Here is a 15207-nt window from a genome sequence, read left to right as displayed (position 1 = left end):
TGATAGTGAGGATATGTGTGATCCTATTTTTTCCTATATGCATTCGTTTAATGCATTTTTTTAAAAACAATTAACACACAGATATCTTGAAGATAATCAGGCCTTAAGAATGCCAAGCAGCAACCTACGGTGGGCTCCCTTCCCCTTCTTCCCCCTTCCCTGACCCTGGGGCTCTGGGGAAGGGTAACACCTCCCGCTGTGCTGCAGGATGAGCACGGAGATGCTTGGAAGAGCCATGAATTTGTCCTGGGCTCAGTAGGCACCGCTTGCAGGCCTAAAGAGAGGCAGTTTGCTCCTGGTAGCAAAGGCAGACCTTCTGCAGCCTGAGCACGCACACATTAAGAGGAGGAAGCAAAGGGGAATGGTTGAGCTCGGCTGCAGCCTGTGTTGACCTATATTGGGGAGAAAAAGCTGCAGGGAGGAAAGAAGCAGTGAAGGAATCAAAAGAGATGAAACTGGATCAACTGGTTGTGCCTGGACTGGCAATACTCTCATTAGAGGGGAACTAAGGGGAAGGAGGTGTGCAATCCATGTCTCCCTCTAAAGCAATTAAACTGCGGTATCGATAACGCATCCAGAAAAATAACCACCTCAAATGCTTCCAAACAGCTTTTCTGTAGATGCCAGTCAGATCTGACAGCTATTAGGAGTTTTACTGCCATGGATCTTCTGCCTTGAAACGCACCTTTTCCCTCCCCACTAAGTGTTCACAACAATTTCCTGCCAAGCAGGACTTGATGATGGAATGCAAAATGTATGTGAATGAAGGTTTGTGCCAGTTTAGGGCTGTCACAAGCACTTTGTGTGGTCTTTCTCTGCTCTGAAGGTAACTTCTGGGTGTTTTTATTACTGTGAGATAGGCATTGCTAAATAAAGGACCACCATAATAGCAAAGGAACCCCCAATTTTTTAGTTATCTTTCACAAAATGTACTCTAAAAAAGCCCCACATTTTTATACACTCAGGAAGCTCAGATGATGTATTATAGTGGCAGGAGTATGTTGTTGGTTCTTCAGTTCTCATGTTGTGCAGTAATGTGAAGAAAATGATCAATGCTTTTTTGACATTTTCCACAGAAAACATTGCTATGTTATTTTCTTCTTAAAGGGTAGCCAAGAATAGGAATCTGTGACATGGCAGTTTTGCAAGTTGTGCTTGGCTGTATTTTACTTTCTCTTTTTGATTAATTGATCATGGATCAAACAGCTTCTGCAGCAACAAACAGTATCAAGCTCATCACAAGTTAAACAGAGAGTTATAAAAGAAAAAGTGCTCACCTCTTTGCCCTGTCTTTCTCATCTTCATCCATTAGATTGTCTAAGCAGTTTTTTCTGTTGAAGGAATGCGAGAATCATTATGAATTGTCATTCTGTTAGCTCTACTTGCAGGTTAATCTCAGAGTTGCTCTATTTCATTTTAATAAGAGCAATGATATTCAGGTCAGATAAATGTGTCAGCAGTGCTTTATGCCACAGTCCTTGATTTTAGGAAACATCCGTTGTGGATAATGTTAGTTCTGAGCGTCACGCTAGCCTTAGGGGCTCCAGCCAGAGATCAAGGCTCCCAGGCACAACATGGTGCGCCAGCACAGTACAAAAACAGTCACTTCTTGAGGGAATTTTTTCTTGTGGAGGTTACTCTCTGCAAACTTGCAGGCTGGATAAGCCCTAGGGTCTGCCAAGTTGAAAGGGAATTTTCAGTGTGCCCCAATCTCCCCAAAACCACCCCTAGTGCATTAGATGGCATCACCGATGCCTCTCACTTCTCAAGTGGAGCTTCCTACTGTCAGGCTCTTTGTCCTCTCCTGTGGGCCCTTACCTAAAGCTAAAAGAGACAATAGTAACTCTACTGAATTGCACCCCAAATTCAAAGTGTCCTCGTAAATCCCAATGCCTAAGCCACACCGTGAAAAACCCTTCCCGTAGCTCAGACAGACCATCTGCCTGGCAGTGCCAGCACTGAGAATGGGGACTGCGCCATCCCTGTCATTCTTTTTGCCAATCTTTACCAAAATGTTGTGACCTGCCAATTGCTCCAATAGTACTTTGAGCTGTAAGGAAAAAGTACTCTGAGCACAAGACGTGTTCATAAAGCCGCAGAATAAAAAGGGGTAATTGAGTAAATCTGTGTAGGCAAGGCAAAGGGAAAAGCACAAGAGCAGCCCAGCTGAAGGCTGAGATCCTCAGAAACACTTGGCGCCAGCTCACTGCCCACCCTCCTTTGCTCCATGGCCTTATGGAAAGCGATGCTTGAGCTGTAACCGCTTTAACCCAAGGAGGAAGCCCTGTGCTGCTGCAGCCTCTCAGGGCACCTTGCACCCATGTCAGGCACAAAAGCCCTGTGCTGCTGCATCCCACACAAATATTTTCCAAACCGGCAGTACAATGCTGCTACAAACCCTGGATTGTCAATGCGTCATTTTCAAAGCAGCAGTGTAATGACAGGCAATGGTAACACTCTCTTTCAAAATTCAATGTTTCTCATTTAATGAGTTCTTAACAAATATGACATGAATAAAATTGGAGGGGGAGAGAAGGGAAGTTAATTGCTAGGCATTATTTAAGCCCATGGTGTTTTCCACATGAGTCACACATAAATAGGCTTGTTTCAAGAACATTTTATGAAAAAACAGAAATGCAAACTTAGTGATAGTAAGAACATGGATAAATTCTGTCTTTCTGCTACTAGTTCTCCTACAGTAATATTCCACCTGCTCATTACTCAACACTTAGCTAAGAATATGAAACTACCCTGTAATTTTTTATCAAATAGCAGAGGAATGAGGAATTAAAGCCACAGGTCACTGATTGGAGGGTAAAGATACTACCTCATGGCATTCAGCTCCTTGATGAAGGAAATATGAAAGCCGAGGGACTGGCTTTTTTAGCCATAACTGGCAAATTTAAGTTGCTGAGTTCTACTACACAGAATAAAATTACGAATAATACCTTGTAATTTTTAAATGTTTTTTTCAGATATTTATTTGGCCTTGCAAAACAGCCAAGTCAGCCATATCAATATCCATATTTTAGACTAGGAAAATTTATAGACCCAGTTAAATTTTATTTATCAGTGTTTTACAAATACTTTTGGTGGTTATTTGCCCAATCCCAGAATCAGACTGCTAGCCCAACAAGTGTGTTTTCAAATAATTCAGGCTAAAATGTAGAGCTAAAATTCAGTGTTTTTTCTTGTTATTTGCTCACTATCACAATGAAAATGTTCACCTATGTTATTCAAGAATAAAGAAGGCACCAGTTAACAAGAGTAAGGGTTAACATTTAGGATTTTGCTGTATTTCTTTACTAGACCTTTGCTCAAAATGCTTTGTTGCCTGCACCCTTGTTGAATCTAGGGTATAACAAGCAAAATGGGGCAGTGTCAGCAGAAGTTGCTTTCTCTGAATCCCTGAAGGTCTTCCTCTGCTGCACCAAGGACTCCTCTGGTTGTAACAAATTCCAAATAGAAAGAATACGGGGATGAGACTTCTGGATGGCTCTGAGGAAAGATGGGAATGGATGGGGCAGTCAGGATCAGCTGTTTTGGACAAACAAGATGTACCTAGTGGAAAGGGGCTTCCTAGAGCTGTACCCTATAAACCGTCAAGGAATTACACTGCCAGAAAGCCTCTACCCTTACAAGAGAGCAACAGGTCTAACTGGTCTGTTCTGGCAAGGATTTGGCTAGATCTGTAAAGCAATCCATGGCCAGCTTCCAGTAAACAAGGTTTCTCACCGACTGACATGAAATTCCGGACCTGCTGTGCTGTTGCTAGTGTTAGACAATATCTAATTGTCATTTCGCTTCTGTTTGCTCACAGGGCAAAATCTCCAGAGCATCGTAAGCATTGCTAACAGCTTTTGCCAGTACATATGTACCATATGAAATTAAAACTGCTCTCAATAAAATAGATACAGCAGAGTATACAACTGCTGTGAAGCAGTATTGCCATCCCTCTCTTGAGCCACACCAGATGCTGGCTTATATCTGGAGGAGAAACCCATAGCATGGAGCTAAGGTATGTGCTTAGAGCAACCTGCTTGCTTTACTTTATCCTCCCTCAGCTGGGGAGGTCCCAAACAGCAAACTGGAAATCTACTCTCTCATCCCTATCAGTGCCTGGTTTCTGAGGCAATTCTGGCTGGTTGAGTTTGGAAACCTGAAGGTAACACCACCACATAACTCCTGCCAATGGAGTATTTAACAGTGACAGTTACACTTGGAGCTTCATTAATATCATTATCAACAAGGAGAGAAGATGCTATCACTAGAAAAGATGGGAACCACCTGGAAAAAGGAGGAGAAAGCCCATGTACTCCCATCAGGGTGGTACTTGGACAGACACACAGAAAGACACATACGCACAAGCAGGGAAGAATGACATTATGGAAACAGAAGACTGGCTAAAACTGTTAACCCTATACCCCTGGCTTAGTTATCAGATGGAGAACAGCGCAAACATCCCCCCCACATTCATTCATACAATTAATAGTTGCTTGGGAAAGAAGTCAGGCAGAGTGCCAGCTTGCTCCATGGATTCTCCAGAAGAAAGGTTGCACATGTTTATTTTGATACAGTCTATTCCCAGTGGACACAAGGCTTGCACTATAAAATTCATCTGGCACTGATCATCTTATCCTGCATGGAAATGCTTCTTTAGCAAATTAAACTACCACTTTTCTGCGTGGGTGAGGTTGGTTTCTCTCCTTCCTGCCCTACTGCTCATATGGATATGCTATAAAATGACTGACGCTCAAATGTAAGTAATCAGTTGCTGATTTCCCACCAAGTTGCCATGAGGTCAGCTAATCTCAGTTCCTACAAATCAGCCTGACATTTAACAAGAATTTTTAATCATATTCATTTAACACAGCTGAATTAAATCAGAGACAAATTGTTTTTAGAGGTCCTGATATGCGCCTGGGGAAGCCTGATGAGAAATTGGAGTGCTTGCGCTCCTCTGGCCTGTGTTGGGTAGCTGCGGGGAAAGGACTGGGCTTTTCCTCCCCTTCCCTCTCCAGCATGGTGGGGGGTCAGTGCCCACCACCCCACAGGCCTACTTGGGGTATTCAGCCACTTGTCTTGTACAGGGCACGCTCAGCCCTGGGGAGAGGGATGCTGCCTGCCATACCTTGGTGTTGCTTCCCACCCACTGCAGATACACCTGAGCCCTCCCTTGGACCTCACCCTCAGACCACTTAGGATGCTGGTACAATACCACCAGCCTAAGTAGAGATGATGATATTGCACTTGGAGAACAACCCTCTCACAGAAAGGGATGGGCAAGGGTTGCATGGAAAATTGGGATGCTGGGAAGAAAGATCTTGAACTACGTTCTGGCCCCTGGGCAGACCCTCCCCAACAACTGTTATCTTTGTGAAGGGGGAAGAAAAAGAACAACAGAGTGGAAGGTAGACATGTTCATGTGCCTTCCAGACACACTGTCCAGCCTCCAGTGCCCATCTCTGCTGAGCATTGCTTCTGTAAGATGCTGAGTGCTGCCTCAACAGAGAATTACTTTCTGGTTCTCTCTTCAAAGACGAGGAAAGAGACTGTTAGTGAAGAGCTTGGCATTATAAAGGAGGCATGCACGTGTGTTTGGTTCAGGATTTAAAGGCCAGATCTGCCCTTGCAGAGCATACTATGCATAGTGAGTAGGATCCAAGACAAAGGAAGAAGGCACCAAAGGCTCTCAGTGTGAGACGAGGGGACAGTTTTTGGCCACCCACTAGCACAGGGGACAGCGTGGCTGGGTTGCGGTGCTGACACCTCTGCCAGGTCCCCTGTTTGGCGATGATGGGCAAGGTCTGATGGGCACTGTGGCTGGACAATGGCGCTGTCCCATAAGTGCTCCACAACTGGAGCACGTGCCCACATTGGGGAGCACCACTTGTAGCTTGGTGCTAGCAGCTCCACCCTCTTCTTCTCAGTAAGGTTAGAGCTCTGAAATGAAGTAAACCACACTAACAAGTAAAGTATTTCCCTTCCAAGCCCTGCTGGGGGGCAAAGAGAAAGATTAGCAAATGGTAAGTGGCAGAAAAGGTCACAGGGTGACAGGCAAAAAGTGACTGTCTGACCATTTTAAACGCCTTGTTCCATGTCTCTGTGATGTGGAGAGGCTATGGCATGAACACACCACAGAAGGATTTGTATAAACAGAAATCAGAATAAATCAACAGATTCCCAGATACATCAAATGAACTGCACTTCTCCATCCTTATTTTTCAGGTGTAAACCTATGAAGATGCCGGAGCCCATATCTAAATGCAATGCAATCCCACCTGTAGCAATCAAAATTGGTTTATCAAAAAGTAAACAGAGTAGCCTTAAAAAAACTTAAGAAAAGCTAGTTAAAAAATCACTTTCCTGATGATACACATTGTTATTTGAGAAGGGACTGTGACTTTTCAGTGGGAGAATGGCAGTTTGCGGTTACCATGGGTCATGTAATGCCGCGATTATTGTGGGAATTACTGTTTTAACAAGTAAAGGAAAAATCCAGTAACATGGTAAGTGTCCAGCTTTAGACTTATGACTATTTTTGTCAGACAGTGTGCAGCTTAGTCTTCCTGCATTCAGTAGATTACTACATTTTGTTTATGCTAGAGAAGAGCTTGTTAGAGGTTTCCAAAAAAGAAAAGAAGAAAACTTTTTTGAGAAAATATTGAACTTTGTGAACTTTATGGGCTTCTCCATGTTTCATACATATGTGTACAATGAATCTTTAGATGGTAACGGGCTTAAAGCAAAACAGACATTAAAAAATAATCCAAATGCGGATAATGAAAATGATGGAATTTGACATAAATAAATGCTCCATTCTTCTGAACTACAGATGGCAGGAAGATGCTCACAGGTAATGCAGCTGAGACCATGATGAAGAGAAGTAAAGGCTCAGAGCATATTCAGGTTTTATTCTTTACAGTATTTCCATTCATTGGGAAGAGGTATTCTTTTCCACATGTCAGAAACCTTGCACCTATTACTGTGTGCTACTAGTCAGCTTCCCCCTCTACCCTGGTGCTGGCTGAATTTTAGGGTGTGCAGCCTATGAATCCTCTACAGATGTGGTGTAATTTGCATCAGTGTAAGTCAGGAGCGACGTCAGCAGCGCTGTGCTGGAGCGTGGCCAGAACAAGTGAGAGGCATCCTTTATCTCTAGCTTGTGAGCAACGCATAAAGTTTGTGCAGTGCTAGGGATCTCTCATGAAGATCAGTACATACATGCTCATTATCTTCCTTCTTGTTGTTGTTATTATTACTATTCTTATTATTATTACTGAATGACTAAAGCTATTCAGACTTCAGTGAACAGGCTAAGCGAATCCCCGTGTTCAACTGCTGCTCCGCTCTCCCCTTGCACGGCTGGAAACAGAAAGGCAAACAAATTAAACTAACATTAATCAGCAAAGACTGCCATCTGTATAACTCGGAGCACTTCTCTGCGTGCCCGTCCCCTTCCAGCAATGCTAAACAGGATTAGCCTTCCGTGGGTGGATGGGGAAAGTAGGTCAGTTTGGTAACATCACTGCGTGCGATGAACAGAGGAGGATGTGACTGCAGTGGTCTGCTGGCAGCCCTCTCGCCATGGAGACAAAGCACTTGGGCTTGTCATGGGGCGCACGAGGTCACTCAGACCCCTGCATCCCTGCATGACATGCAATTTGTAGAAGCTGGGGGTTTGCAAAGCCTGGCCAGTGCACTGGAGTTAATGGGTGCATTTCAATGAGGAAACTGAGGCATGGGGCAGCTAAAGGTTTACTCATTACTAGTTTGTGCACAGCCAAACATTTGTCAAAGCTTATGCATGAGCGAAGTAGCAAGGGATGGTAAATCATCTGCTGGAGGTGCTGTCTTTCTGTATTGACTTTATTGTGTGTGTAGGGATGGTGGCAGGAAGACCAAAGCTCACTGAAAGTTGACACTTGCAGGGCATGTCAAAGGCAACGAAAAGGAGCCAGTGGTGTGCTGTGGTGATGAAGATGGCCAACAGCACCCTGGGCTTCATGGACAGGAGCACAGCCTGATCAAGGGAAGGGATTATGTCCCTTGACTCAGCACATGTTAGACCACATCCTGTGTATTGTGCCTGGGTTTGGGCCCCTCAGGATACAGAAAAGAAATAGATTAACTGGAGGGAGCAAAGAGCCCTCACTGTGGTCCAGGCTGAAGCACCTGGCTCATGAGGAGGGGCTGGGGTAGCTGGGCTGGCTCAGTCTGGACAAGAGACGGCTTTGGGGACACGTAACAGCCCCTCCATTGCCTACATGGGGTCACTGAGGAGCCAGAGCCGACTCCTCATGGTGGTGCAGGATGGGAGAGTGAGAAATAATGGGCGTAAACTGAAAAAGAGGTGAAAAACTTTTCTCCATCCTGTGACATCCCTATCCTTGGAGGCTTGCAAGACCTGGCTGGGCAAAGCCCTGAGCAGCCTGGTCTGATCTCAGAGCTGGCCCTGCTTTGAGCAGGAGGGTGGACTGGAAACCTCCGGAGATCCTTTCCAACCTGAATTGTCCTTTGATTCTGGATCTGCTGAGCTGGCTTCCACCGGCAACATACATGCCCCCTCAGCATATCAGTCCCCTAAATTATATATGTTCCTGAAATCTATTTTATTATGCTTTTGCTCTTCTGTGCTACACATAGCTTGTGCACTGTCTCTCCTACACTGACATCCCTTCTGCTTTACAAACCTGCCATCTAAAAGAATTCAAGATACACATCTTAACATTGTATGTCTGTATGCCAGGTGTCTTTCATGTCAGTTTTAGATGTTTATTAAAAACAAAAAAAGTTCACTTTATGGTAGAATTAGCAAAAGAAGAAAAAGAAAAACGCCTCTTGTAAGAATGTCCCACGACTGCAAAACATGTTATTCTTCTCTCTCTACTTCTCATGTTCTTAATCTGTTTTAGGTATTTATAAAACTTTAATCCTCATTGTATAAGAAGCCCCAAATGTACAAAGACTTTAACATGTGCTTAACTCTATACTGCTATAAGAAGTCCCTCATGTATGTGTATCTTTGCAAAAATACAGGCCAAAATGTGGAGGTAGAGCTGCAAAGATTATTTTGCAAGTATTAGCTCTAAAATCTTCCCTTGAAAATGGTCTCACTTATAGAAGTATTCTCACTTGTAAGAATCTGTTTAAGCTTATTTGCTTCTGCAAACATTTGAATAAGTAGAATAATATAACATCTGACCTATGATCTTCTGATGGTCAAATGCTCAGCCAGCACAAGCAAACTGGCAGAATATGCAAGTATAACACTATAAAGATTTATTTGTCAAAAACTCAAGGACTGCTGTTTTGTTTGGCACGAACTACCTGGGAAACACCAACACCAGCAGAAAATCAGTTTTTTTCGATGGGACTATTGTCAAAGTCACTCTTTTTTTTTTTTTTTTCCTGGCAGCAATAGTCTTGACAAGATCCTTTTAATCCCTTCCATCCAATTAAACAGGCTATAGTGGCACTGGAGTATAAAGCAAGATGTCCAGGAGCTGGCATAGGTTTGTCTCATTCCCCCACATTCGTTTATTTGTTAACCATTTATGAATGGCTCTCAAAGAACCAAATTACTCTTTTTTAAAAAAGCTCTGGGCCTGGGAATAATTTTGCAAACAGCAGAAAAACTGACTCCAGAAAGGAATTCTGGATTTTTCACAGTCCTGTCAAATTAAATGTCACGATTTCACAGAATCATAGAATGAACTAGGTTGAAAAAGACCTTTAATATCATCAGGTCCAACCTTTATCCCAGGATTGCCAAGTCTACCACTAAACCATGTCACTAAGGGCCTCATCTACATGGTTTTTGAACGTGTAGATTTACACCAGCTGCGATGGCGTCCCCTCCATAGGTAAGATGCTGAAATAAGCGGCCACACTTTTCTGTGGAGATTTCAGCAGGAAGGCAGCAAATAAACACAAAGCCCAATTTCTTTCTAGTTTTAGGCACCTAACCTGATGTGGCAGCTTCCTCTCCGTTGAGCAGGACCTGAAGTGAAGGATTGTCTTCTCTCAGTATTCTTACCTTCTCCCTGCCCTGGTGAGACCTAGCTTGTCTCTTCAATCAGCAAGAATTGGTGGGCCCAGCTCCAAGGAGTGGGCTGCGACTTGAGCCAGGCAGTGAGGACTCTCCTTGACCTTCTCCATCGTTACGGGCATCCCATCATGGTGACATCCATGGGGACTCAGCTGCTCTGCCACTGAGAGGGGCTGGAGGAGGGAGGTGTGGGGAGAAACGTGACCACCCCTGCAAGAAGCAACAACTTCGCTGCCCAGTACAAGAGGCAAAGCTGTGGCCTAAATTTGCTGCTGTACAGGGAATAAAATCTCTTTACAATATAAAGAAATAAATACAGATATCAACACCAATAATCCCATCACTTTTGTGTTAACAGCTTGATAACATATCTGCTTATAACTCACACACCACTCCAAATTTTCTGCTCTATAGTAACTATCATATTCCTGTCAGCAGAGCTAAATATTTTATCATCTGGGGAGATGAATCATGAAAAGCTGTTTTGGGGAGATATTTGAAAATGGACATTTGTTGTCATTTAATTTTGAGAACTTGCTGTATCTCTCTTTTCAGGAGGGACCCTGCAAGCCTATGACCATACAGACTATTGCTCTGTACATCTTGCTGTCAGTGAATCATGTAACCTACAGGGATTTAAGGTCATTTCTGACAAGACCAGGGCAGGAGGGTGCAGTCAGCTCAGGGTTTGGCTGGGTACCACCAAGCCTAAAGACACTAGGAGGCCAGAGACACACAATCAGCATGGCTCTTTGTGGGTGAATGATCTCGACTTGCAGATCCCCAATTTTGTGTCTGAGCCCATAGATCTGCCAAGAGTTCAGACACAACATCAGACCAAGGTTGCACCTGTATTTTGCACAATCTCAAATGCTTATGCCCTTGACTCCCTCCTATATCAGGTTGAAACACACTCCAGCTGTGGTGCTGGCACATTCCCACTGATGTGTGAAGTGCTGCTGTCGTCAGTCTCTAAGTGCTACCAGTGGCTCCCATTTTTACAGTGATAAAGTTTCGCCAGTGTGATGTAAAATTCAAATCAGGTTCTACGAAATTAATCTCTAAGGAAAAAGGATAATTATTAAAGAGCTTCGTTAGTACTTTGCAATCTTAATTATGATAATTATATTTTTTGTAGCTAATATTACTGAACTCCTGCTTTTAAATGCCATTAATGAGCATTTTTAATCCTTCTCCTACTGGGCCAACAAAACCATAATGTTGAACTTTATATTTACACAGGGCACTATTTTTAATAAAAATGATGCACTCTTTGCTTAGGATTTCCATTCCCTTTTATCTGCACTTTGAAGGTGCACCTTCTCCCAAGGCACAAGAAATGAAGAAGAGCAAAGATGAATTCAGCAGCTTGGGCTCGATTTCTCTTCCTGGCAACAAGAGGGCACAGTCCCTGCACTAGGCTGACAGCTGTCTGTGGACATTGGCTGCCATCAGAGAAGCCTCTGACACTGCTACTCCCTTTGAAGCACAGATTTAAAGCCCTTTCCCTGAACAGCCCAAGGGTTGAGCTCCACATGCTACGGCTCCCTAGAGAATCACAGAATCAACTAGGTTGGAAAAGACCTTTAAGATGATCATGTCCAACCATTACACCAGGACTGCCAAGTCCACCCTAAACCATGTCACTGGGGGCCTCAACTACACGGTTTTTGAACGCTTCCCGGGATGGTGATTCCGCCGCTTCCCTGAGAAGCCTATGTGGACTTTGACAAGACTGTGTGCACCACATAAATAGGCAGAGCAGTTGGAACTAGATGATCTTAAGGTCCTTTCCAACCCAAACCATTCTATGATTCTATGATTCTATGATTCAATGATTCAGTGATTCTATGATTCTATGAGTCTATGGTCAGGGCCAGAGGGAAAAGTGGCAGCTGGAGGAAAAGGTCAAAAGAAATCTCAATGAAAAAGAAATGCCTAAGTTCACAAACTGTCTGGTATGCAAGCAGGTAAAGGCACATCCCCTACTAGTTACTGGAAATCTTGAAAATTGCCAGCAAGTGACACCAATAAATGGTCTATTCTGAGCACAGTTTATAATCCCTGATAAAGTAGAATTTACTGCTGTGTCCTATATTATAAACCACCCACCACCATCCAGATGCAAAGGACCAGTGGAATTTTTTTATGAGTCTCTTCGCAGCAAAAAATTTTACATATACTAGCACAGAGAGTAAAAGATCAAAGAGGGAAGAGCATACAAATTCAGATATCTCAATAAAGAAATTAAAACAATAAAGCATATATTGAATATTATCTGCCCATTAATCTCTGGAGTAAATTCAGAAAACTAATTAAAAGCTTCTACACAGATAAATGATAAGCTTCTTTATTCAATGAGCTTAACATATGAACAAACAGAGGTTTGTGTTGATATCATCTTTATTAGCAATTGCATTAAAGCAAATGATTTTTGCTGTGCTACTGGGAATACAGTGATTTGAAAAACAAAATGTTAAGAGATGAAAAATTCAAACCTTTACTGTACTGAGCATATCACATTCCTGTTCTTTTTTTTTTTTCAGCAACGATAACTCTTATGGGTCAGAACAACCGAAAAGTAAGACATGAAGAAAACAAACCCAAAGCATGTACAGAAGCAGGAAAAATCTCTTCATAATCATTCTCCAGTGGAAGTCCAGCTTTAAAGGGCGATACTGCCTTCCCGCATGGGAAATTCTCTGATTCATCAGTTCTTACTGCACCTCGGGTCACTTGTTCTGCTATTGGCTTCAACAGTCGCAGGAGATTTTGTCTGAATTTTATAGGGAGGCTTTTGCCTCCTCAACCGTAATTGATAGATGTTCTATTTTTGTGGTGCAACACTGCTGCCTTGCATGATGTGGCACAGCGGTGCTGCATGGGAGCTTGCAAGGCAGCCAGCCTTGCTCTCCTTTGGTGCTCCAGGAATAGCCCCTGTCCCAGGCATCCCTTTAGATGGGTATGACTTGAAAAGGGGGATCCTGAACAACAGTTAAGATAACAAATTTTATAGCTTAGCCCGTGTGTTCAATTTAAATGCAGAGCCTGAATTAATTAGTCCCTGTCTATAATTGATCCTGAATCTGATTATTGCGGATCAATTAAAACTGATCTGGCTCCAGAATTCAGGTATCATCCTCCTAGGGATCCTACAGAAGGAAATAACTTGAAAAACTCGATTTTTTTGTCCATAGTGCATTCCAGTGACCGAGGGCTGATTAGCATAAAAGTAGCTCTAAACTGATGAAATAGGGAAATGAGAGAGAACTATAACTGCTTTTGTTTGTATTTATTCATACACCAGCATCTTCCTACTTAACATTGTACTTTAAACTCTCCCTATTGACCCAAATGAAACAGAGATTTTAAAAAATCTCCAGCTAATGTCCTCTTGCACACAGGTTAAATGCAGGATATAGTCCAGAGAGTGTAAAATGCACTTAAATTTTAGCATATTCACTTGACTGCGGCATTTCAGAAAAGTCATTGAAAGCCCCATAGCAAAATATCAAATCATGCCTCTGCCAGATATTAACTTTGAAAGGAAAGAATAGAGACACTCTTGAAAACCACAGTGAAATACTGATGTGCTGATTCACCTCATGCTTATGTACTGTGTGACTTAGAACTGCAAAATAATATATCTCTTCTGTGCCAAATGATATTGGTAGGAAAGCATCTTTTGGCTATGATGGGTGCTGCTTTCCATTCTGAATGTGCACTTTTTCTTTTCCACTTGCAAGAAAATTTGCTGTCAGAATGTCAAGATGACTTGCTATTTTATTTGCCATCTGCATCAAACATTGATACAGCCACACTAAGTGTGTGTTTATGTCCCAAAAGGCCTGAGTTGTTGCACACTGTTACCTATCTTTCATAATTGCCAGGATAAAAACTAGGAGAGGGAAAAAAACCCTGACATAATTTTAGATCTCTCTCATGCTGAATCACATTTTATTTCAGAGTGCCATGACCATTACTAGAGCACTGCATATGGAAAAATAGGACTTGAGCCCTCAATATACCATGAATTCTGCAAGTCTAAAAAAGTCAGGATTAACTGTCCTGCAGAACGTAAGGTATTTTACATCCCATTTATTCTGTAGCCAGTACTGTGACTGCAGATCTTGTAGGCATATCTGATCTGGCTTTAAGCAAGTAGTGAAGCATCAGTGCAGCTCACTGTAGGTCTGCTAGTTTACATATTTACCCAGTGTCACCATAAAAAGGTTGTTTAGGGCAGCTCAATTTAGGGGGAAAAAAAGGAAAAAGGGAAAGAGGAGGAAAGAAAGAGAAACAGTTGGCAAGGAGCTGAGACTGGGGTTGGGTCAGGTCCTCTGGTTCACAGCCTCATGTAAAGCAGCTGGGAGAGGTAAATCACAGGGCTATGGGTTGAGATGAGGACAAAAAGGAAAGTCCCATGTCCTGCTTCTAAAATCCACATAAAAAACAGGGGTTCTGAAGGCAGTTTTGGGGAACCCAGGAAAAAAGCTGTTGTCACAGGATCGACTGGGATGTTTGGTCACAGAGATGCTATTGCTGCTCCTTGTCTGGTGGGTTTAAAGCAGTCTGAAGGGTGGCTCTAGAAACTGTATCAACTTTAATGTCTGTGGAACAGACATAAAATTATAGAAACTGTGCCAAAGGTAATATAAAAATTGATATCACAGCACTTCACTTTAAATGATTTCATCCTACTGCCACACTATTTGGGGGTATTTGGGTCTGGGGATTTTTGCTTTTAAACAGAAAAAAATTTGGCCCCTTTGGATGTTTTTTTCCTCCCTCATCCTCTTTCCTTTAGATACTTCAAAAGGCAAGCTCCTGAGAAAACTTTTCTACTGGTTCTTATTGTTTCCTACTTGAAGTGAAAAAAGTACATGATGTTAAATCTGAACACCAAGACTTTGTGAATGTGTAAACTTCAGAACTCTAAACCTTTCAGCCTGTGCCAATGTAAACCACCTAAAGTGCAGAGAATTAAGTACACTTTATCCTCTCTGACCATGATTGAACATGTTCCAGTCCTCCTAAACTCTGCAGCAGGGAGTCTCTCAAATCCCCCAAAGCAGAGCGGGGCTTTTTCAAATGGGCATGAGAAAAAGAGGGAGATCCTCATCCAAGTATCAGTTCCAGCTCTTTAGCTTGCTCCT

At 42.8% G+C, this 15207-nt stretch overlaps 1 protein-coding gene across 4 annotated transcripts in view; it reads right to left on the bottom strand.

The window, feature by feature from the left end:
* The window catches only part of NPAS2 (neuronal PAS domain protein 2), a 107778-nt gene that overhangs the window by 53701 nt on the left and 38870 nt on the right, over nucleotides 1-15207 (bottom strand). For all 4 annotated transcript variants that reach the window (XM_030476149.2, XM_030476148.1, XM_030476150.1 and 1 more), the window contains exon 2: nucleotides 1278-1331. In XM_030476149.2, the coding sequence (XP_030332009.1) occupies nucleotides 1278-1309 (32 nt within the window). In that variant the 5' untranslated portion in view covers nucleotides 1310-1331. The remainder of the gene's footprint in view (nucleotides 1-1277; nucleotides 1332-15207) is intronic.

Source organism: Strigops habroptila, chromosome 2 (genome assembly GCF_004027225.2).
Source record: "Strigops habroptila isolate Jane chromosome 2, bStrHab1.2.pri, whole genome shotgun sequence".
NCBI lineage: Eukaryota > Metazoa > Chordata > Aves > Psittaciformes > Psittacidae > Strigops > Strigops habroptila.
Note: the sequence above shows the minus strand (reverse complement) of the source record. Positions and strands in the feature narration are given on the sequence as shown.